At 32.1% G+C, this 26,434-nt stretch overlaps 1 protein-coding gene across 1 annotated transcript in view; it reads right to left on the bottom strand.

Moving 5' to 3' along the window:
* LOC143069304 (26S proteasome non-ATPase regulatory subunit 8-like) overlaps positions 1-26,434 on the bottom strand; it is a 68,376-nt gene that overhangs the window by 28,432 nt on the left and 13,510 nt on the right. Inside the window, exons 2-4 of the mRNA XM_076243873.1 lie at positions 16,799-16,871; positions 6,498-6,600; positions 950-1,043 (exon numbers count right to left, since the gene is read on the bottom strand). Coding sequence (XP_076099988.1) covers positions 950-1,043; positions 6,498-6,600; positions 16,799-16,871 — 270 coding nt within the window. The remainder of the gene's footprint in view (positions 1-949; positions 1,044-6,497; positions 6,601-16,798; positions 16,872-26,434) is intronic.

The following is a 26,434-nucleotide window of genomic DNA, read 5'->3' as shown; positions in this document are numbered from 1 at the left end:
TTTTGACTTTGAAATTTCCAAAATGGCCACCGCTGCCATGGAAACTGCAAAAATGTCAAAAATGTCAAAATGCTCCAAAATTGATGAAACTTAATATTATTGTTGATAGATCTATGAGACTTTTGACTTTTTGAAATTTTCAAAATGGCTGCTGTTGCCATGGAAACGGCAGAAATGGAAAAAGTTTCAAATGCTCTGAATGTACTCAAAATTTACAGAAAGAGATATACAAATACATATATCTGCATTCACTGTAAATATTTTTTGAAATGGCTGCCACTTAATGGCAATGGAGGAAGGGTGACATCCGCTATTGTTTGCAATGGCAATTCTAGTTCTTTTTTACATTTCTGTGTCTAAAACTATCACTCTCGTTTATCATTCATACAAAATGTTGTTCAAACCTGGAACGGTGAACCATGACGGCTAGAATACACTGAATGAACAATACAGATTGTTTTTCCACATTGCAAGCTGAAAATGCTTACTGGACTGAGGCAAAAAGGTCAGAATACAAACATGTATTTTTAATTTAATTTTTAATGCACCATCGAACATGTCAGTTTCATATGTTTGTTTAAAGTATTTGTCGGGGGAAAAAAAATCATAAAAAATGTTCTTTTATATGATTTACTTTTACTACTAAAATTTGTATCAAAAATCGTTAAAACATAAATCCTATAAATTTAAAAGTTGCATGGCTATCACCTATTTTTTGTTGGTTAATAGCTACACCAAAAGTCATTGATGAGCTTTAAATCGTGTTATTAGATGGTTACTGAACAAGACTTAAATGAGATTAATTCCACTTCCGGCATGCTTTCATATCAAAATACATGTTTTTTTGGGTGGAAAGACTTTCAATTGTTCTCTGAACAATGAGAACAATTGGTTTTTAAATATACATAAATTTGTTTATTTAATCATGAGGTCAAATATTTGAACTTACTGTGTGAAATTCTGCAACTCTGTTCTGTGCTAGCAAGCAAAGTAAATTCAGGCCTAATAGTTGATACTTATATGTTGATTCTGGTAAATTTTCCCTGAGAAAAAAAAAAACAAGGTACCTTTGAAAATCAACATGTACAAGTTAAAAGAAAATGAATTAGATAGTTCAATATTTGATGATGTTCAATTACATTGACAAATTGAGGTAATTTTAATGATTAAGCTGCAGTGACCCAATGTGCTTGCCAAATTGGCAAGTTATAAACAAGCTTTCTGTGAGTACAATTATACATAGAGCATATGAAAGCAAAAGTTTATGGTTCACTGTAGGAGGAGTTATTCCGAAAGGCTATGTGCGATAACTAGGCCTCAGGAAGAGACAAGCAGGGGTTTTGGTGGGGAGGGGCACCTAATGAAGCCCCTATGTAATGGAGGGAACAAATTGGCAAAGCCCCCATTCGAAAAATTGTTATTTATGGTTCTAAAAATATCTTGTTACCTCTATCTCTGTTTTTTGTATCACATTTATCGGGATAATTTCATATTTAATTTACCCTATTAAAAGCTGTAATGGGCTTTCAGAGCTGTTTGACAAGATACTTGCCTCGATTTTTGTACCATCAGTTATGTACAATTTACAGTAGGGTATATGTTTGATAGAATAAAATGTGGTACAAGTGTGTGTGGTCAAGGCTTTATAAAACCGGATGCTCCACAGGGCGCAGCTTTATATGACCGCAGATGTTCAACCCTGAAAGTTGGGGCAAGTATCCGTATGGACACAACATTAAAGCTTGATACAGCTCTGAATTTGGATTGTGATTAAATAGTTGACACAGCATAAGTTTCTGACACAGAATGAATGTGGACTAATGAACCAGCTGTTGCATATTAATCCCCTCAAAAAGAGTTTGCAAAAATACCTACTCATTTTAATACATCATAAAATATCAAAATATAAAATGACATACAGTCATGGTTAAAATCAATATTATTTAATGGTAACTTCTAACATGTCACAATATAAATTTACAGCTAATCATCTCAAGACAATCATCATTTCTTAATACATAACTTTCAAGCAGTGTAAGGGAGTTAATCAAACATATATATAACAGTATTCTTTAAATGGAATTGTCTTACCTCCCTTACACTGCTTTTAAATTGTCTAAATTGTCCTTTAACCAAAAAACCCCTAGTTTTCCCCCTTTTTTGCCCTTAAAATTGCTAACTTATTTGAGCCATAACCTCCATAACCATCCCTTTGTGGTATGGAAACTTGTAGTATAATTTCAGAGAGGTAAATACACTAAACACAAGTTATTGACTGAAAACTACAAAAATGCTTATTAGGGCTCTTTTTTGGCCCCAAATTCCTACACCTTTTGCATCATAACCCCCAAAATCAATCCAAACCTGTGGTATAAAACATTGTGAAATACTTATACACAAGCTGATATCCTGTAAGTAGAAAAATGCTTGTTTTGGGCCCCTTATTCCATTACGCGTTAGACTAGCTATCATCCCCAAAATCAATTCCAACCCTCCTTTTGTGGTATTGAACCTTCTTAATAAATTTCATAGAGATTCATTCACTTAAACAAAAGTTATTGTCCAGACAAGTTATTGACTGGAAACTACAAAAATGCTTATTTTGGCCCCTTTTTTTTGCCCCAAATTCCTAAACTGTTGGGACCATAACCCCCAAAATCAATCCAATCCTTCTACCTGTGTTATAAAACATTGTGGTACAATTTAAGAGAAAATGAAATTATTATACACAAGATGATATATCCTGAAAGTAGAAAAATGCTTGTTTTGGGCCCCTTTTTCTAAAACGCTTGTCCCAAAATTAATCCCAAACTTCTTTTTGTGGTATTGAACCTTCATAAAAAATTTCGTAGAGATTGATTCACTCAAATTAAAGTTATTGTCCGGACACCAAATGTGTCTTTGGACGAGGTCGACAACGACAACATCATACCATTATACGTCGTATGAAAACTAGAACGCACCCGCGAAATCCCCGGCATTTAGAACTTGGTTGATAAAGGTAGTATGTTAACTGTTGTAGGATGAATTTTTGTAAAAGATTTTATGTCTGGAGAATTTCATAAAAGGTATCAAAAGTCATAGGTACTTGGAGACAGGACATAAGCCCTCTCCCTTTTTTCCAAAGTTTGTTATTTTTTATTTTTTGAGGACACAGAGGCATGATGATTAATTTATGTGGAAGCAAGAGAAGCGACACACAAAATGAGGTCTTCTCTTTAACTCATTCGCCCCCAAGAGATTTCTGAGTTTGAACCCACCCCCACTTAAAAATGGTAATTTTCTGTCTATTTTCCGATTTTAAAACGACCTTGTGAGGTGAACATTGACAACATTGTGTTTCTTTGTCATTAGGGTATTACCCTATAGTTACAGCAGTCCATTCATGCTAACTGGGAGTATGTGGGACTTGAGTGTCTTGCTGGGGAATTATTATTGTCAACTAAGGTCTGCCTAAATGACCGTTTTTACTGATTTTTGGCAAAACAGTGACCTAGATTTTACAGACTAGATTCCTATTGGCCATATTATACCTCGTTGTGTTCCTGTACCATCTATGCATGCATTTATGATAATAGTTTATACCTACAGTCACATCCAGTTATGTAGTGGCCATCAGAAGATGCCCACCCCACCTGATTTTGGCTACTTTTCATGTTTTTCCGATTTTGAACTCTTAAACTGAGCTTTCAAAGTGCCATATTTCCATGAACAGACATCTGAGGAGAGTTTATGGACCATGAATTGCTTGGTTGAAGTCCAAGCTATCATGACAGTTCAACTGGGGCAGTTCAAAAAAAGTATGGAGGGTCATACAGGCCATCAAAGAATGGTTGTCGCCATCACGCCTACAGGCGGGATTGGGGGCTAAAGGGTTAATAGTATAGATATATAACACACATAAATAACACTCTAATAAATTAAAGCACAAAGAGTGGAACCTAGTCACTGTCTATGAATGCTAGTTTGACCTTTGAAGTTTCTTGTGCCACTAGGATCCTACTGTCTGACTACTTTCTTGGAATTGTATAATTAATTTTATCTTGTTAATTTTATAAATGCATAACACCCAAACAATAATGATACAAGTCACCTTTAACATGGTGAATTGTGCGACTTCTTCAGGGGTCAAAATTAGCGCTGGTCTGGTGGTCCGAGAACCAGTAGAAATTGCGTCGGACTAGTAGATTTTGTTTAGCTGGTGGTCCGGAAGACTAGAAGAAATTTATCGATAAAAATCCCTGATTGCATTAATCATGGTTTATTTACAAAAAAATTACCTGCGAAATCAATTATACTGCATTTGGGATACTTATAAGTATATCAATTGATCAAGTTAATTTTATATCTCAGGTAAGCTTCCTTCATAACAATACAAAATATGCAAATTTTTCAAAGGATTTAAACCCCCAGACAAAACAAATAAAATTAGAGACATTCAAAAGGAAGATCAGAATAGAGTTTTATGAGATTGACAAAAGGAAATGTGAATATCAAAAATCCTGGGGGAAAAATCGTGAATGGTTAAATATTATAGTCGATTGCAATGCAATGAATTGTGTAAAATGTGAAAAACTTGCAGTGACAGACCTAGATAAGAAATGTATTTTTATAACAGGATCTTCAAATTTTAAGTTACTGTGGATTCATTTATTTTTCCTGGATATCAATAATCAGGATTACAGGGTATTTTGAAAAGTTATTGATTAAATTAAATTACATGTAATCAGATTTTAGTCTGATTAATAATTACAATGATTACTTGAAAAATTGTAATCAATTACAGCTGATTAATGATTACAATTACAATTACCCCAACTCTGGACACAGGTTATGTTTTTCTCATATATGTTATGATGGTATGATACTAAACCCCTCACGGGAAGGATTGTGCTTGATATTCATATGATGAAGACATAATCTTTAAATCAGTTTAATTGAAGTCTGGAGCTGGCATGTTGGTTAACTGCTAGTAGTCTGATGTTATTTATGTATTATTGTCATTTTGTTTATTTTCTTTGGTTACATCTTCTGACATCAGACTCGGACTTCTCTTGAACTGATTTTAATGTGCGTATTGTTATGCTTTTACTTTTCTGCATTGGCTAGAGGTATAGGGGGAGGGTTAAGTTATTATAAACAAATTTTCAATTTATTTGAAAGAGAACTACTCACAAATTGTAGGGTGTTTTGGTATTCGTGTGTGGTTTGTGAATGCTTCTTTAATAATATTGATCTTGCAAGTAGAAGAATTCAAATTAAATTAATTTTTGATTTTCTTTGCCCACTGATAATGTGGGAATTATCCATTACATTTGTACCAATAATTAATTTTTGCAGGAAATACATAATTGCAGAACCAAATGCTGTTTTACTGGCAATGGTAATCAGATACAGAGAGTTTGATACCTTACGTTGCAATAAATATAAATTACATAATTGAAGTATGTATGACTTAATTATAGATTTTAAACTGCAAAGATGTGTTCTACCCTTTGCATCCCTAACTTTCTCCATTTTTTTTCTTCCTTTATTACCAAAAGGACAAATATCAACAAAAATCAAAATCACATGCACACACCTTTAATATGTACAAACAGCCAGCAAAGTTGAAAGCTTCCTAGCATTCAAACTGTAGGAGAAGTTATCTGGAATAACTATATACCCATAATGCAACTTATATCAATTCCTCTCCCCTTTGCTGGTGGGAGTGCTACCTTGTAGCAGCATTAGCCTGCTCTTTTTTCGAAATCTACAAAGGTGTCTTTTACGTGCAAGAAATATTGCTCTCTCTTAACACGGGTCAGCCAATTATCTTCCCCTTCCGACGGACTTCCATTGTTCCTCAAGACCATACTGCAAATGGTGTCAAGGGAGAGCAAACATTATGGTCCCTGAAATTTTCTTCCAGTATCCAGAGATGGAACCAGGAACCTTTGTGCTTGTAGTCTGATGCACTCACCACGGGTCTCACCACTATACCGTAAATTGGGTTATTTTGGTTGTAGTTTTATTTTGGTTTATTTGAGGCCTCCATGCAATTAATGAAAATGCCAAAATTAAGCACACGAAAATAAAATAAACACTAAAAATTGATTGATTTATGACAATATCGTAATGTTAATTGTTTGGGAAAACATTTTATGTTATAATATCTTAAATACCTGGTCATGTTTTTAGTCTGAGAAAGTTAATTAACTGGTAAATAAAGGCAAATATGAATGAGCTTGCTCACTACTGTTCGTCCAAAATTATAAAAATATCAATTGGACAAAGCACCAAAATAAAACACATGATTTTCAAGAGAAAACTGTCAAAATAATCCCGAGGCCAAAATTTCCCAATTTACGGTATTGTAGTTACTGCTGTCATGTTAACCATTCAGTACACTTCAACTCAGAGGGTCCACTACAATTTGCCTCACTTGGTCTTAAATCTGTATAAAACTGTTGGGGATGCTTGGGCTATACTTCATTGATTCAAAATAGTTTACTTACTTATAATCCATGTAGTAACACTTAAGCTGTGCCATATATCTTTCAAATGCTGTGGTATCTTTTTTAGCTATTGCCCATTGTGCTCCTATTTCTAAAATGTCACCTAAATTGAAGAGTAATGAAAATAATTGTGAAAGAAGATTATGCTTACTGGTATAATAATAATATGGGTGCACATCTATATTTTCTTTGTTGGGCACATTGTATTTGAAACTGAACTTGGACTTGAACCAATACATGTAAGAAATCAAAATTGTGGCAACAACCTGCTGTTATTGATAGGCTAAAATCCTCAATCTGTCTATTACATGTATTACAAACCCAATTTTACCTTACCATAGATTCACCTGATAGTTACCTGTCCATTTAAACTTTTGGCAGTTCATTTGTCCCATTGAACAAATACAATAGGTATTGTTCTCTGTATATTTTATTCACTGGGACCTTTAAATTTCTTCCAAGGTAAATCTATCACATATTGATTAATTTACCTGAGTAAAAAATTTATCTGCTAAATTAGATGGAAATAACATGTTTAACATTTAAAAACCTGCATGTGAGTTTGTATTTATTATATTTTCAATCTGTTGAATGTAGAAAACACTAAATTCAAACTTTAATAAAAGTTTATTTCTGACAAAATTTTCAACATTATATATATATTCCTATTTAAAAAAAAAATTGACAAAAAACTCTAACCAAATGCTCCCAAGGGCGCAGCTTTATACGACCGCAGAGGTTGAACCCTGAACGGTTGGGGCAAGTATGGACACAACATTCAAGCTGGATACAGCTCTAAATTTGGATTGTGATTAAATAGTTGACACAGCATAGGTTTCTGACACAGAATGAATGTGGTCTAATGAAGTTGAGCAATTCACTATGCTGTTGAATATTAATCCTCTCAAAAAAATGTTTGAAGAAATTTTCTTTTTATTTATGAAATCTGAAATGAGAAAAATCCCCCCCCCCCCCCCCCCCCCATTTTTTATTTCACATCCCTCTTTCCCTTTTTCCAAAACTGATCTCAATTCAAATTTCTAATGGAGTTTGCAACAATAACTACTCATTTAAATACATCATAAAATATTAAAATGTAACAAAAGGTGCTTGTTATCACTGAATGGTAAAGATTGTTTTAATTTATCAGTTGGTAGTAAAAGTGAATATACATTGTATATTGTATAAAACAATGATTTAAGTTGACTCAACTACTATTCTGGACAAAGAAAGATAACTCCAATCAATTGAAAATTTCTTGCTATTGCACAATATTGTGCAATTAGATATTTCTTGCTATTGTGCAATACTGTGCAATTGAAAATATTTGCTATTGCACAATACTGTGCAATTGAAGATTTCTTGCTATTGCGCAATACTGAGCAATTGAAAATTTCTTGCTATTGCACAATACTGTCCAATTGAAGATTTCTTGCTATTGCTGAATACTGTGCAATTAAAAATTTCTTGCTATTGCACAATACTTAATATAATAATTTTGGATCCCGATTTGAACCAACTTGAAAACTCAGGGCCCATAAACAAAAATCTAAGTACATGTTTAGATTCAGCATATCAAAAAAGCCCAAGAATTCAATTTTTGTTAAAATCAAACAAAGTTTAATTTTGGACCCTTTGGACTTTAATGTAGACCAATTTGAAAACGGGACCAAAAATTAAGAATCTACATACACAGTTAGATTTGGCATATCAAAGAACCCCAATTATTCAATTTTTGATGAAATCAAACAAAGTTTAATTTTGGACCCCGATTTGGACCAACTTGAAAACTGGGCCAATAATCAAAAATCTAAGTACATTTTTAGATTCAACATATTAAAGAACCCCAAGGATTCAATTTTTGTTAAAATCAAACTAAGTTTAATTTTGGACCCTTTGGACCTTAATGTAGACCAATTTGAAAACAGGACCAAAAATTAAGAATCTACATACACAGTTAGATTTAGCATATCAAAGAACCACAATTATTCAATTTTTGATGAAACAAAGTTCAATTTTGGACCCTTTGGGCCCCTTATTCCTAAACTGTTAGGACCAAAACTCAAACCCAACCTTCCTTTTATGGTCATAAACCTTGTGTTTAAATTTCATAGATTTCTATTTACTTAATTATAATTAAGTTATGGTGCGAAAACCAAGAATAATGCTTATTTGGGCCCCTTTTTGGCCCCTAATTCCTAAACTGTTGGGACTTCAACTCCCAAAATCAATCCCAACCTTCCTTTTGTGGTCATAACCCTTGTGTTTAAGGGCATATCCAACAGTTTATTTCTAACGGTGAGAATTTTTTCCCTTTAAGATATTTTATTCTTCAATTGAGAGAGAATCAAATTTTGCCGAAAAAAATATATGTTGTCGATTTCGTTTTTGCAAAAAATGCTGCTGAAAATTGAACATTTTTACAATTTTGGGATAAAAAACGTTTTTTATTTAAAAAAAATAATTATGATTTTTTAATCAACATAAACTTATATAATTGGGCTCGAATTGAAGCTAAATAATTTAAGATGGTAAGAAAAATCTAACTTTACCATTTAAAGCATTAATTCTCACTCAAATAAAGCCAAAAACGTCATGGTGAACCCAAACAACGGCAAGAAATGAACATTTGAAATGCACATTTTTGATTTTTTTAAATATTTCTAACGGTGTCGATTTGGCCAAAGTAAGATATGTTATTCTTTGAAAAAAATTGAACGTCATAAAGTTTTGAAAAATATTTGTCACCATACTCGTTTTTGAGGAAAATTGAGAAATACAATATTGTTTACTCAATCCCTCCCGTAAGCCTCACAAATTGCGCCAAAAGTTAAGACGTTTTCCGAAAATAACGTTATATTTCCCCGCTAAATTTTCAAAGGCAGTGCGACGGTGTGGCAGACAAATGTATTTACACTGTGACTTTGTTGGGTAGTTGTCTCGATAGCACTCATTTCGCATCTTCTTAGGGAGCTACCATTTGATTTTTAGGGAGGGGGGGGTCTAGGATGAAATTTGAAAAAAATAGGCAGGACAGGAGTTTTGAGTAAAAAAAAAAGGCAGGATGACAATTTAGGTAAAAAAACTAATAAAAAAAAAGGCAGGATCGAATAGAGTGAAAAATAAAAAGGCAGGACAGAGATTACAACTAAAAAAAAATGCAGGACAAATTTTTTCATCCTAGCCCCCCCCCCCCCCCCCCCCCCCCCCATAAAAATCAAATGGTAGCTCCCTTATTTATAATGAACCAGTATCTGGACGCAGTGGCGCATCCAGGGGGGGGGGGGGGTCCGGGGGTTGGAACCCCCCCTTTTTGGAACCCCCCTTTACTCTGGGTTGGGACCCCCCCCCCCCCTTTTTAAAATGGCTGGATCCGCGCCTGGGACGAGATAACAATTCAGTTAGTTTTACTATTGTGTTCGTCAAAATTGAGAAACCCGGGTGTGAAACATACAAACTGTTGAATTACAGACTATTTAAATAGTCCCTCTGGTATCTCTTTTAAAAACAAAAGTATTACACGTTAGAAATCCGTTTCTGTGTTTCGGTCTATAGTACCAAAGCAGGGTTAATTTTCATATTTTATTTCCATTTGATATTTTTGTTCTGAATATTCATTTAGTAAGGCACTTGACGTCCGTCATCCATAATCATCATTTATTTTACCGTTACTTTACAATGAAGCGTTTTGCTTATATCGACATTAACAAAGAGCATGTGAAATTTTGCAACCAAACACTTGTCTAAAAACTCACTGACTCCGTATTATTTATTCATTTTGCAGTTTCGGGCTTTTCATTCTTTATAGGCTTCTAGCTATAACAAAAATCTGTATGTTGACTCTTAGTGTTTTAATTGAATTATATGGGTCGTTGGGTTGCTGTCGTATTAATGTATACCTTTAAATCTTTTTCAAAACAAAAGGATTGATGTGGGTATGGAAATGTTCACATCTCTTGACTTCTCCCGTCCGACAGTATATCTTTGCTAAAATTAGATGCGACCGTTTAGCTAGTATAGATTTGCAGCCTCGTTTAGTCGAAATAAAAATGTCGTATATCCAATGCATAGTGCAGTGAGAGTTTCGCGCTATCTATACGTTAAACAAACATCTAAATAAATGGTTGAAAGGATATACGAACTTCGAATAAAATATCTAAACAACAACAAAGGTTACATGAATCTTCAAATAAGTCACATTGCTGATTTTCACATATATGCTGCGCCTTTTGCAGTTGTAGATGAAAAAAAACTTTATTTAACAAAAGAGATCAGTAAAACAATAAATTGAGAATAAACGAAAGGGCCGAAAAGCGAGCATGACTGTCGTTGTTTTACGCTTCAATATATGAGTTATTGCATATACACAATGGAGATTATTTTCTGTTCTACTGCCCTCCACCTAGTTTGGCTGCATACAATGTAACTACTGATGTTGAGTTCTATTTTATTATTGATTATTCAAACAAATGAATTGAAAGAAATCAAAGCGCTGTAAGCGCTGAAGGCAGTTAACCAAAAACCAAGGCAACCGTAATTATAAAAACTGTGGCAATGTTGCCTCAACATTAAACATTCATATATAGTACATTCATGTTTATCTAATGATTTATTTATTAAGGCAAATAATTTATATGTTATCAAGGTTTCAAAAGCAATGCATATATCAATGTATATTTTTTATGGTGAGTCTGCAGTGGTACAAGTTCCCAATGATTGCAGTTGTTCTACTTGGTAGTTAACCTTGGTTTTATTTGACTGCTAGAAGTTCAATTTGACGTAGTATGAATATGTTATAGTATGAATGGACTGGTTTCCCTGGAAAGAAAACTGAGTTTGTGTTCTATAGTACAAAAGTTATGAGACACGAATCAGACAAATGTTCACTACAACAGGGATCAAAGATGAGGTCTGACTGACTTGCCCATAGTAAATGTAAATGATTTGTTATTTTGTCCCATACATATGAATATATATAATTTAGGGGTGGGGATCTCAACGGTTTTCAAGTTCTCAAACAGGTAGGGGTAGGCAGAGGATTTAGGGGGCAGGGGGCCCGGCCCCCCCTTTTTGAGAAAAAATTTGGTTGCTTATATAGGGAATCACTGGAGCGGGCCCCTCTTAGGTCGGTCAGTGGGCCCCACTTATGAAAATTTCTGGATCCGCCACTGGGGGTAAGGTGACCCTAGGGACTTCCCCTACATTTCATTTTATTTGTTATATTGTCCCATACATGAATATATATGGTTTAGGGTGGGGGATCTCATTGGTTTCCAAGTTCTCAAACAGGAAGGGTAGGGTGACCCAAGGGACTCCCCCTATATTTCATTTAATTAGTTATATTGATCCATACATGAATATATATTGTTTTGGTGTGGGGATCTCGACCGTTTCCAAGTTCTCAAACAGGAGGGTTGGGATGACCACAGGGACTTCCCTTATATTTCATTTGATTTGTTATATTGTCCCATACACGAGTATATATGGTTTAGGAGTAAGGATCTTGACCATTTCCAAGTTCTCAAACAGGAGGGTGAACAGTGACCTCAGGGACTCCCCTATCTTTCATCTGATTTGTTATATTGTCCCATACATGAATATATATGGTTTAGGGATGGGGATCTCAACCATTTTTAAATTCTAAAACAGGAGGGTGGGGTGACCCCTAGCAACTCTTCCTATATTTCATTTGATTTTTCATATTGTCACAAACATGAATATATATGGTTAAGGGGTGTGGATCTCGACCGTTTCCAAGTTCTCAAACAGGAAGGGGTGGGGTAACTCCAGGGACTCCCCTATATTTCATTTTTTTATTTATTATATTGTTCTATACTTGAATATATGCAGGAGCAGATTCAGACGGGGGAGGGTTGCGGGCTTGCACCCCCTTAAATTTGCAAAGCATGGGTTGTTCTCAGCTGAATAAAGAAAATTCCCATAATTTTACCTCAATTTTTTTTTAGCCTCGCTCTGCTCGGCGAAAATTTAAGTTTGCGCCCCTCCTAACCTAAAATCCTGGATCTGCCCCTCATATGGTTTAGGGGTGGGGAGCTCGACCGTTTCCAAGTTATCAAACAGGAGGGGGTAGAGTGGCCCAAAGAATGCCACCTATATATCATATGATTTACTTACATTAAGGTATATATAATATAGTTGCATTATTTGTGAAAATAAAGAATGAAACTTTCAGCTACTTTAATTGACCCTTCAAAATTGAGAAAAAACAAATAACCCCTCGAAATTGCAGTAATATGTTTACACTTTAAAAGCATCTCACATGCATTATCATCATTTATCATTTATAAAGAAAATTTAGACTGTGACCATGAACATGTATATTGTTAGATATACTGTTCCCAGCTGTCACGTTGTATTGGATTTTTAAATTAAAATTTATCAAAAAGTAATTTTTAGTTTCTGAATAAAATATTTTTTCTGCTTTTTCTTTCTTTTACATATATCTTTTGGTTTACAATACTAGTGTTTATATTCATTTACCATGCATAGATGTATTTTTTCACCTGCTTGGATTTATTTTGTAAATGATCGTCAAACCCGGAAGCTAGCGGTTGAACAAAATGAACATCGCCGTCATGAATAATAATGATAAAAATAAGTTTTTAGCTCGTTTAATTGGAGACTTTGGTGAACATGGTGAAAAGGTTTGCAAAGTAATTTCTTATTTTCTTTCAAATGTAAGGCGACTACGTCGGGCGTAGCTAGAAACCAACTATCCTAGTCGAAATTCCGCTTGCAAAAGTGGAAGGTCTCGGACCACCGCTAATTTGTACACCTGCCTCCAAATTGAAAAGCTACGAAAATTTCTTTTTCTAATTTGAAATTGCCGCCAACAGCATGAACAGTTGAATTATATAAGACTACTGACGTAGTTGTACTACGTATTGATGACAAACAATATTCCTACGACTTTTGTCATTTGGGAAATCTAAACTGCTTGTCTTCAGAGATTTTCGGCGATTAAATATTTCATACAATTGTTCTCTGACATCTTAGCTAAAAGCACAAGTCATAATGAACTACACAAGGATTTTTAATAAGCACTACTTCCTATGTGTAACTTTAAAACTTTTGGATAAATCGACGATCATTTAAGGTTTTTCTGGTCATTTTTTTTGTAATCCAGAATAAAAAGTATTAAAAAAGTGTTCAATTAGTTATATATAACATAGTAACAAGCTAGATAATAACAATGGCAAGTATTTCAGGATTTATTGGGTAGAACACAAATCTAGAGTGCTCGCATAATGCAGCTTAACTGCATAAAAAATGCGGAAAGAACGTCTAAAATTTTCGTTTAAAAATAAAATATAAATAAAAACAAAATACCAAAACTGAAAAACTGTTTTGAGACAATTATCAGTTGAGAACTAATGATTATGCATCACTATATGAAAGTGATAAATTGATTGCTCCCGTGCTCCAGTGGCAAATATATCACGCATATTTACGACGAGGCGAAAGTGGATCTGAAGTAAATCATTGATACATTATTATGATAAAGAGTTTGCTAGCGGTAAAACGTATGCCGTACTAGAATAAAGTTGAATAAGATCAAAATCTTGAGTTAAGCTATTAGCCCCCCTCCCCAATTTTGAATTATGGTATTTTGATGGCTGTATTTTTTAATCCTATCCTATTATGAATCCGCTGATTTTGTGAGGGCGTGTCTAATTAGTCAAGACCTACATGAAGACCTACACCGCTTTTTTTTGGCTAAATTATATTTGTTTCCTCAAACACCTTAAACACCAAAATCGTCAGATATTTTCAACTTGTATGTCAGTGAATATATATTACAATGTTTTCCTATTTCATTTTTTTTTTAAATTATTACAATGTCATCTTTTGTTTTACATTGTTTACGAGTTAAAGGTCATATTCAAGCTACTGAACATTAATAGCACTTCAACGCAAAGCTTGATAAATGTTAGTTTACGCCGTATTTTATTTTTCTCAAGAAACCTTTTTTTTTCATCTTTCTCAAGTAAAACCAAACTTTCAGTTTTCTATTCTGAATGACAAAATCTCGGAAAAGTTTGGTAAAGAATTAATTACAATTTGCATTCTAATGCAATAATAAATCATTACGCATTTTTTCTCGTTGTTCCTTACTGCATGTATTGACGATAATTTAAAAAAAAACGGAAACTTTCTATAATGATCAAGATAAGTGCATTTCTTTTATGATAGACCAAGAGGACAAAAATATCTTTAAAGATTTGAGTTCTAATTTCCGTTAATATTCTGTATGAGTTTTTTTGCCGATTCCCGCCATGCTCTTTCCTTTGATGAAAGAACCCTCCCTTTCCAGAGGGCCATAGCAATTCCAATGGTGATTCTGTTATGACGTCGTTGAAACAACGTTAAATTACGGGAAACAATAGACGACGTTTACGTTTGTTATTACCTCCCCTGAAACTGTTGGATATGCCCTTAAATTTCATTGATTTCTATTTACTTATACTAAAGTTATTGTGCGAAAACCAAGAAAAATGCTTATTTGGGCCCTTTTTATGGCCCCTAATTCCTAAACTGTTGGAACCAAAACTCCCAAAATCAATCCCAACCTTCTTTTTGTGGTCATAAACCTTGTGTCAAAATTTCATAGATTTCAATTCACTTAAACTAAAGTTATAGTGCTAAAACCGAGAAAATGCTTATTTGGGCCCTTTTTGGCCCCTAATTCCTAAAATGTTGGGACCAAAACTCCCAAAATCAATCCCAACCTTCCTTTTGTGGTCATAAACCTTGTGTCAAAATTTCATCGATTTCTATTCACTTTTACTAAAGTTAGAGTGCGAAAACTAAAAGTATTCGGACGACGACGACGCCAACGTGATAGCAATATAGTACGAAAAATTTAAATTTTTGCGGTCGTATAAAAATGGCCTTCTTTAAATTTTTCTATAACTATATATATTTAAACAAAAACTAAAAAATGCAAATCATCAAATACAAATTCTTAGTTTAAATCAATTTTTACTTTCAAATATTATCATAATTATATTGCCATACAATAAAAGGGTTATTGCATGAATATTGGGGAATATTGTCCCTCGTAGACCATATATTGCACTTGCAAGCTCATGCAATATAAAATTCTACTACTAAACATGCTAAAGGTGTCATATTTCATATAAAAAGCGAATTATTTGTGATCTGTCAGATGTCTCAGGTAGGTGTCACTTTTTTTTTAAAAGATGCAATGTTAACTTGTTTTGCCTTTTGACTATATTTATGAAAGAAATTATTATACTGAATAGATATATGTGCACATAAAAAAAATGAAAATATATGAGGTTAAAGTCATTTGAAATGAGTGACAGGTAAAAAATAATGTTACTCTAATTCTTGAACCAATGCATACAAACATCATAAACTTAGTCTTCTGTGCACGATTTTATCATTTTTTCACATAAATTTCGTATAATCGTCAATTGGTCAGTGTTGTGAAATGTTTTGAAGCCAAAGTTTAACGATTGTCACCTGTTTGTCAACAATCAACAAAAAAGCATGAATATTGAGCACATGTTTAACATATACAATCAGATAATAGTTTATTTTAAGGACATCCATGTGTATTGCGATCATCAGATTTTTACAAGATGGGTCACACTGAGGTCACTTTGCATACGGAAAATATGTCGGGGAATTGCTTCCTGGAAAGGAAGCAATTAAAATGAAGTAAACTTTTTCAAATATATGAACAAATTTAAAGAATTTTCTTCAGAAAAAAGTATATGTACATAAGTTTTATAATGAAAACTATCCATTGAGTTATAAAAAAAACATATACATTATTTTTTTAATTGGAGGTTTCTTATGATTTAAATCCATATATATATAATTCATATATACACGTCTGATGAGTTGCAAAGGATGAACAAAATTTTGCAGATTTAACATTGTCATAGTTGTTGTGGTTATATTTGGAGTAGTTATGCATCTACATGTATAAACTCCAATGGTGTTCCAACAGTTGGATCTATCATAGAATTGTCACTTGTTTACACATACTAATAAATATCAAAAAGAATCATGGGCTAACAGAATCAGTACCATCTTGCATTCTGCATCTATGAAAGCAGTCAAATGATATACAAAGTACCCCTTGTAACATACATGTAAACATAACCTTGGTAGCTAAGCAAACAATGTATGGTACATTGCTGGTCTTTATTATACTTATATCCTCAAAAAGAGGATACAAAATTAAGTGTCAGTAACATTACTCTGAGAAATGAATAAAGCAATACTATAGTTATGTAATAACTTACGTGCAACAAGAAGTTCTTGCTTAGTAGGAGCTGTATCATCTGTAGGTAAAAATGTTACACCAGTCAGGGCAATCTGTAAATTAAAATCAATAGTCTCTTAAAAATAAGAAGATATCTTACTACAAAAGTAACTGATATTTCAAAGAGAATTGAATGTTAGAATTTCATATCTATAGTCTTTGAATGCTAAATCATTGACAAAACTTGATATTTCTAAACAGATCCAATGATGGTGTTGCCTTGCCCACAATTTCATGATTTTTTTCATTAACATAGCTTCATTAAATTAATATGAAAGGGTTATGTACATGATGGAAGCAAAAGGTATAGTTATTAAAGACATGTATCTTATTATATGACACACTTGGGAATTAATGGGAAGCTTGTGCAGAACCTCATTACTTGCTCTGATGATTATTTCATACAATAAATTAAAATGCATTTTAATTAAGCATGATGTATGTCTGAGCAAATGCTTTGGAGTGATGAAGAGAAGCTGTAATAACACCCTTTAGTTATTACAGGCATATTTTTTCTGTAATAACATAGGTGTACTATAAATAAAGTGCCTAGAAAATCAATCTAACGATATATATATATATACTTTTTCACTTTTTTGGTCTTTTGGAAAATGTTGTTTGTGCTGTTTTTAGACCCTTCTACAACAAAATTTAAAACATTTATGTAAAACAAATTTAATTTCGTTGTAGAAGGGTCTAAATACAGCACAAACTACATTTTCCAAAAGACCAAAAAAGTGAAAAAGTATATTTAAACAAAACACATTAGACTAACAGGTCGAACAACTGATGTTCTTTTATCCTGCTGACTGCCATTGGCGATTGCTAAATAAAATTTATCACAAGATGTAACGAAATGGATCGTAATATAAATTTAATACTAAACAGAAAACAACAAATTTGTGGCCAAGATGTTATGCCACAAACATGAGGTGTCAATATTTTTTTGTACACCAGATCCGGATTTCGACAATAAATGTCTCTTCAGTGATGTAAGGGATCGAAACGGTATTTGGAAGGCCATATAATTTACCCTCAATTTGAGATAGATTTTTGAATTTTAAGAGTCTATATAGGATGAATGGATCATATAAACCGGAGGGAAAATATGATACAAGCCCAAACGAAAAGATATTAACAAGTCTAAATGGAAAACCATGTTCAAAGCTATGATTGCATTGGATAAAAACTGCAATTTTTATATGTGTGCATGTAAAACAAATTTCGTTGTAGAAGGGTCTAAATACAGCACAAACAACATTTTCCAAAAGACTAAAAAAGTGAAAAAGTATATTTAAACAAAACGCATTTGACTAACAGGGTGAACAACTGATGTTCTTTAACCCTGCTGACTGCTATTAGTGATTGCTAAATTAAATTAATCACAAGATGTAACAAAATTGATCTTAATATAAATTTAATACTAAACAGAAAACAATAAACTTGTGGCCAAGATGTTATGCCACAAACATGAGGTGTCAATATTTTTTTGTACACCAGATCCGATATATATATATATATATACAACTCGTCTAAACATCAACCCAACAATGTTAGATCTGTAAATTTGCTTTCGCAAATTTTTGGTTCTTCCCTCGCCGGGATTCGAACCCATGCTACTGTGATATCGTGACACCAAATCGCCTGCCCTGCAGCCGTCCCACTGGACCACAAGACCACCTGGGCTCTCAATATATATATGTTACAGGGAATTTGTAAAATCAGGGATTTTGTAAAATCACTGGACTAATCAGATTTTGTAAAATCACTAACAGTTCCAGTGGTTTTGTAAAATCCCTGAAATTGTTAGGGATTTTACAAAATCACTGAAAATAGAGCTAGGGATTTTGTAAAATCCCTGATTACAATTAAGTAAAACTTGCTATTAGAAATGGGTTTTTTTCAATTAAAAAAAGACTACTGATCCCTTATGATTTTGACATATTTTCGTTAATAAACACTATGAGCTAGCACTAATGTATAATGATAATGACTAAAAAAGCATATAAACGGATATTTAGACCACTGTTATTACTTTTTTTAGCATGACAAGTTTGGGTGACATCTACTGTTACAAAATTATCTGCTTTTCGATGCATATCTGAATCAAAATCAACTTGTCTTTGCTTATTTTATACTTAACAACAATGCCTTTAGTTTACTGTAGCAGCTCTACGTTTTTCTTAGTTAGCATTCCTCTCATAGTTCCTTGTAAAGTTCTAAAGCTTTGTAAGAAACATTTGCACACTTTCTATTTGCGTACTTTTAATACCATTTCGTCCCTACCACCAGGACCTTTTGATATGTGAATTTTCTGAATAATGCTGTACTTGTCTTCAAGACATACATTATATTTTTAAAACATCTTCCTCTGATGAATAGCGTTATTTAACGATTTTATCAAATCTCCGTAATGAAGAACTCCATTCCTACATTATTAAAAAGTTAAGAGAGAAAGTTTAAAAACTTATTCAAAGTTATATCACTTTGTGATAGAATATATGTATCTGATATATGACCAAAGTAAGTACATTTTTTTTTGCTTGGTGAGAACCTATTCATAAACATGTGCAAGTATACAAAACAAATTATTCTTACCTATATTTTCTGTTGTCTTTATTATTATTTTTTTTTAATATAAATGTTATTTTGTAGGCATCAAATTAATAATACAACACTTATTTGCTTTTTATATATCAAATTTCATGCAGCAATAAGATGATCTTGCTCTGATATGAATGTAATATTTAATTGCCACTGGATCACATACCCTAACCCACTCAATTTTTTATATCTAACATATGTGTTTTTCTTCTATTATGACAGCAATCAACCTAATTTTCCATCTCTATATTAGATTTAAAAAAAAATTATAATTGGTTTTATTTTTACAGTAATTACAGAAGAAAAAAACTATAATAAACAGCAACTTTCTTTCAAACAAGGTAGTGATATCATATTTTCCCACGAGTTTCATATGTTGCATTTTAAATTTACCTCAATTATTTGAAGTAACTTTTTGTGTGTATGTTTGTTTTTGATTTAAAGACATCTGTGTCTGAGCCATTATTCTACAGTGTGTCAAACAGCTCACTTGATATTAAAATAAAGGCTAGATTAACCTCAAACTTATTGAGTGTTACTGTTGTAGGCTTTTTCACAGAAATTCTTAATAAAAATGAATAAATTTATTTTACAAATTCCCTGAATTTAATCAGTGAATCTGTAAACAAGATCGTAATTATTTCAGGGATTTTGTAAAATCACTAGTCAAAATCAGGGATTTTATAAAATCACTAATTAGTTCAGTGATTTTACAAATTTCCTGAAATTTCAGTGATTTTACAAAATCCCTGATTTCACAAATTCCCTGTAACATATATATATATACAACTCGTCTAAACATCAACCCAACAATGGTTTTTTTTTTAATCTTTTATTTGTTTTTCAATAGTCAGGATTTTACACACCCCATTACACTACCACCTGACAATGGTATCACGGGGTAAATACAGAAGAAGAAAAAAATAGCAATATACAAAATGAATCTCTGACTAATTAATTTTTTTACAAAATTTTTGGGTTACATATAAATTGTATTTGATTTATCTCTCCTCTCTCTCTGACTTACTCACATACAACACTAATACTTTCACTCATCTTGTTTTGCTGCAATATGTATCATGACTTACTTTTTAATGCTATTTTTTTAAAGAAATAAATTTGCTCATAATTTATAAACTATTTCTTTTCTCTGAACTTAACATAGATAATATGAAAAACAACACTTAGTTAAATATTACATGTAAAGGAGACCAAAATTTTCAAACTTGGACTTTATCATTTTTCTTTGCAATATGATTTTCAAGAAATTGGTATTTCTTTATTTTATTCTTTAACTCAATCATATTTGGTTTTGTTTCATTTAATTTACATTTGTATATATAATTCTTTGTAATTATGATTAGCAGATTCAATAATAAACTTTCATGTTTGCAACCAAGAAACACATTCTCTTTGTTGAGATCAAAATTTACAAAAAAAAGTTTCACAATATTGGAAAAAGACTGCCACAATTGAAAAGTTATTGGGCATTCAAAAAACAAGTGTTCAATGTTTTCTTCTCCAAGTTTACAAAAAGTACATAACTTGGTATCTTTTAATTTGATTTTGTACAAAAAGGTATTAGTTGCTATAATTCTATGCAAAAATTTATATTAAAAGGTTCTTAAATAAGCATCTCTACAAGACTTTTTTGTTATCATGAAATACTCTGACCATTCTGTAGTATGAATAACTAACAGTTCTTCTCATTTCAAAATTTGATTGTTGGTAGTTGATTAACTTCATCTACTAAGTTTTTATATACAAATTTGGCTTTCACATTACACATAATTTTTTTTAAGAAAGTATCACCAGTGTTAGACTTATTTAAATCTTGATTTAGACAGTTTTCTTTAAGGCATTTTCTCATAGTGTTAGGGATTTTTTATATCAAACCATAATATTTAATAAAATTGTAGGTTTGTACTTTTTCTTGAAATTGCTCAAATTTATAAAAAATCATATTTTCACGATTAATAAGGTCACTTACTGACTGCACACCCTCCTTTTCCCATTGAATGTAATATGGGAAATCATCCAAAGAAGAAAAGTTCAAAATATCTAAGGATAAAATGTCACTGACAGAAATCTCAGTAATAGGTTTTGCAGCGGAAAAGCATAGTAAAACATCCTTCCAGAAAGAATTTTTACATCTTTTAGAAATCTCAATCAGCTTTTCTCTCTGAAGATTTAAAACCCTTTCACCCCCATACTGCATAAGGTCTGCCAGTAACAACTGCTGCCAGCCACCGCTAGGGTTTGCCAGCAGTCTTTTTATCCAACTAATTTTCAAATAGATATTAAATGAATGAAGATGTACCATATTTAAAAGTCCACCTTGTGATAAATCACCAATAAGTGTGTTTCACTTAATTCTGTCTGGTTTTCCATTCCATATGAAATCATAAAATAATGAAGTGAGTTCTGTTAACCTGGAGTGTGATAGGTTTGGTAATGCAGTCAATAAATGGACCAACTTTTTAATTACTGTAATTTTTCCTAATAATGTGAGTTTTTGATGTTGCCAGCTCTTCAGAATTGCAGAGACCTCTTTAATTTTCTTAGCAAAATTAATTTCTGTGATACAGCTTAAATCTAAAGAAAATTCAATCCCCGAAAGTTTAAAATTTGAATGTCACCAATGAAGTTTTAAGTCAGGACATAAAATAAGATCAGAATATTTTTTACTTCCCACCCATAGTGCTTTTGTCTTTGAAGCATTTATTTTCAAACCTGAAATTTTATAAAAAGATTCAAAACATGAAAGTGTTTCCCTCAACAATATTTCCCTTCCATCTAATAGCATGTTTCTCTATTGTCATAAAAAATCATAATATCTAATAAAATTGATAGATTTAGCTAACAAAGTCCTTATATTTCAATAAGGTAACTTTATTTGTTAATGGAAAATTGTTTTAATGTTAATTAGGCTTAAATTAAAAATTGTTTGCTTTCCCCTCTCTGTGATTAAAGTAAGATAACTCTGGTCAATTTTCCTAACATTCAATCATTATAGGAAGATGATATAGTTCTGTTTTCATTTATAGTCTTTTTCATAAAAGTTCTAATTGTTTTGGGTAGGTCCCAATTACAATTTTACACTCTAGCATTCGGCATCAGTTAGAAGCTTCTGGAATAAAATGGTGACTATGTTGTACTGTTTTGTGTTTGTGTTAGGCGTTATTACACTTCTTTAATGTATTTGTCTTAAGGGATCGAGTAAAGCAGATAAGTTACATCAGCTTAATGCTTCATTTGAGTTCTGGCATAATGGTAGACACCATACCGATCTTAGAAACAAATGCCTTTACGGGTAGAATGACAAATGCTGTTGGACAGTTTTTGATGCATACCACAACTTGAAACAGTGTATTCTTGACAGCACAATTAATGTTTTTCACCGGAAAAAAGTTACAAGTAATTAAATTCTATAATATAAAATCTGCAATTGTGCCTACGTTTCATAGCATCAATTGTCGATTAAGGGCATACGATACAGTTTTGAACCTGTATTTACAAGTTGATGAAAATTTGCATATAGGTTATTTTTTACCTCATTAAATCAAATATGTAATAAAAAATATACCTTCATGTGCTACTTTTTGAGTAAAATGAGTTCGAAATTTTGTATATTTGCTCAAAATTCAGATTTGTGTCCGTATTTTCTTTTTCGAAAGAAAGACATAACTTTTTGGTTTTAAAAGATAAACACAAAATGTTTTTTGTTAAATAATCGGTAATTTCTGTATTTTATAAGTATCATTAAAAATCATGCAATTTTTATTCCGAAATAACTCTATATTTATCAAATGTTCATGAATAGAGGAAAAAACGTCATTTTTTGCTGCATGTTTATCAAAATTAAAAAAATTGCGCTATTTACAGTTTTATAAAATTTGGGTCACATAATCTCATTGCAAAATGAAACAAATTGCTGTTTTAAAAAATAGGGGTCCATGCACTCGTTTTCAGATTAAATCAGTTTGAATGATAAAAATCAGTCGAAAAATGCATCTTTTCCCGATATGTCAGAGTTTGACGTCGCGAAAATAACGTTTTACGTTAGCAACGTCATTACCTTCCCTGTAACTGTATCGTATGCCCTTAATGCCATAAAAATTAATAACATAATAAATTCAAAATCATTTGTAACAAACATTGATGCAACAAAATACTGTTTTATGTACAAATACACTTGTAACGAAAATTTATCATTAAAAAAAAAAAAATTGTACTAATTGTACCTCAAAAAGTAGGAAAAAAGTGGGTTTTTTTAATAATTTCCCGGATATGGCTTTAACAGAGAGCAATTTCATGAATACTGGGAAGATGCTTTTTCTGTGACATATTCACTTGTTTCAGAATATTTCAAAGGAAAGTTTTATTCTGTAAGTGCCTGTGATCTGTGATTCAGATCAGTTTGTCTCACCGCTCTAAGAAAGTTAGTGATGATGAAGGTAGATTTAACCTTGTTTATTTTTTTAGTATAAACACAGTATGAATACTTACAGATAACAAAAAAAATATTTATAAACAAAATAATTCTTTATATTGGTATATATTAATTTTAAATATTTCAAAACAAATAAAAGAAATTATAGATATACATAAATGTCTTTGATAAACTATTGAAAAATACGAGTATCTAGTACATTACTGATTTTGTAACGATTTAAAATTCAATAAAAAAACTATATTTATAAGATATAATTATAACCCTGTTCAAGGTAGACAATCATCATATTGACTTTATGAAATTAAACATAGACTCATAGTTCAAAGGAATATAACTCTTGTATACAAATGACACATCAATCGAGTTATTTAGCTGCGAATTCGTGCACCACCTTCAAGGAAGATTCTAAATTATCAATATAACCACAAGTTGTTAATCTATAGATACTGACGACTATTGAATGCTAACCACAGTAAAGAATATTTGTTTGAAATTTTTTAACACTTACTCAGAAAAATGCTTGAACTACTTTTGACTTTCAAAGCTCATAATATACGGTAAGTGTTTACACACTGATATAATATGGTTGTTAAACATTACAAACCTGTAATCGTATAAGACACTATACACCTCGTGTGCTTGCATTAACTTATCCAAAAATATATTTATTTCAAGCCTAAATATTTCGACATGTTGCTGACATTTAATAAATTTTAGAATCACAATTTCCGGTTAAGATTTGACTAAATACCAAATTCTTGATATCGTCAGGTAAATATGCTACATCTAACATAAAGAATGTGTCATCTGCGTATATGCTTAAAAGAGATTCATTATCATTTATGGTTATTCCCCTTATGTCAGGATTACCTTTTAATTTCAAAGATAATAATTCAACCCCAATTATAAATAAATAAGGAGAAAGAGGATCTCCTTGTCTGCAACCTCTTTCTAAATGAAAAAACTTAGACATGTGTCCATTATTTATAACACAACTTGATGCCCCTGAGTATATAAAGTTTCAAACCATCTACATACAGAAGGCCCAAAATTAAAGCTTTTCAAAGAATTTTTTAAAAATAACCATTCAAAGGAATCAAATGCCTTTTCAAAATCGACAAGTAATAAAAGACCTGTCTTATTATTTCCCTCAAGATAGTGCATCAAATCATATAAAAGGCTTATGTTCTCACCCATAAATCTGTCTTTAATTAAACCTTTTTGTGTGTCACTTATGATAAATGGTAAAACGGGTTTAAGTCTATTAGCTATAACAGCAGAAGCTATTTTCATATCAGTATTCAAAAGACTAATAGGACGCCAGTTACTAATATACTGTCTGTCTTTTCCCTCTTTAGGAATGCAAGTTATTATACTTTGATACTGAAAATCAGAAAATTTACACCCCCCCTTCCCCCCGCATATCCAAAGTGAAGAGATCTAAAGACAAAAGGGCCAATATCTTTCCAAAAAAATTTATAAAAATCTACAGAATACCCATCAGAACCAGGACTTTTACCATTTGTCATAAATTTTTAAAGATTCAACACATTCCTTAAAAGTTAAATTTCCTTCACAAAGATCACTTTGTTCTTCTGTAAGCTTAATGTTATGATTAAACCAGATGCTCCGCAGGGCACAGCTTTATACGACCGCAGAGGTTGAACCCTGAACGGTTGGGGCAAGTATGGACACAACATTCAAGCTGGATTCAGCTCTAAATTTGGATTGTGATTAAATAGTTGACACAGCATAGGTTTCTGACACAGAATGAATGTTGTCTAATGAACTTAAAATATTTTTTTTGCCTTTGAGCAATTCACTATGCTGCTGAATATTAATCCTCTCAAAAAAATGTTTGAAGAAATTTTCTTTTTATTTATGAAATCTGAAATGAGAAAAATTTACCCCCCCCCCCCCTATTTTTTTTTCACATCCCTCTTTCCCTTTTTCCAAAACTGATCTCAATTCAAATTTCTAATGGAGTTTGCAACAATAACTACTCATTTAAATATATCATAAAATATTAAAATGTAAAATAAAGTGCTTGTTATCACTGAATGGTAAAGATTGTTTTAATTTATCAGTTGGTAGTAAAAGTGAATATACATTCAGGGGTGTGGAAATGCTATGCCCGACTCGCCCTACTCGTACATTTGAACAACCGGATTATTTTTGTCTGGGTTGCACGTGGACAAGTAAAAAAATATATTTATATAAGACAAAGTTCAAATCCAACAGAAATATAGAATTAATTTCAACATGTTCAAAATGTATAAAGATAATAAATTTATGTAAAAGAAACCAATGTTCAGCGAGTAAAAACACCAATGTTCATGACGATAAATATTACATAATACTGGAAATAGATTGATTAACAAAATGAATAAAAATAAGTTTGCGAACCCGAGTTGCGTAACTTTGAATTGGTTTTTTCCATCATGTACCGAAAGTGTCATTTTATATGATTTTGTATCGAGATTCAGATTAATAAATACTTTATAAAACACCGGGCAAGCAAGACAAAAAGAGTAAAGAGTCGAGTAAAAAACCTAA

The sequence above is a fragment of the Mytilus galloprovincialis genome, chromosome 3, assembly GCF_965363235.1.
Source record: "Mytilus galloprovincialis chromosome 3, xbMytGall1.hap1.1, whole genome shotgun sequence".
NCBI lineage: Eukaryota > Metazoa > Mollusca > Bivalvia > Mytilida > Mytilidae > Mytilus > Mytilus galloprovincialis.
The sequence above is the reverse complement of the archived record's forward strand: the minus strand, read 5'-3'. Positions and strand labels throughout refer to the sequence as shown.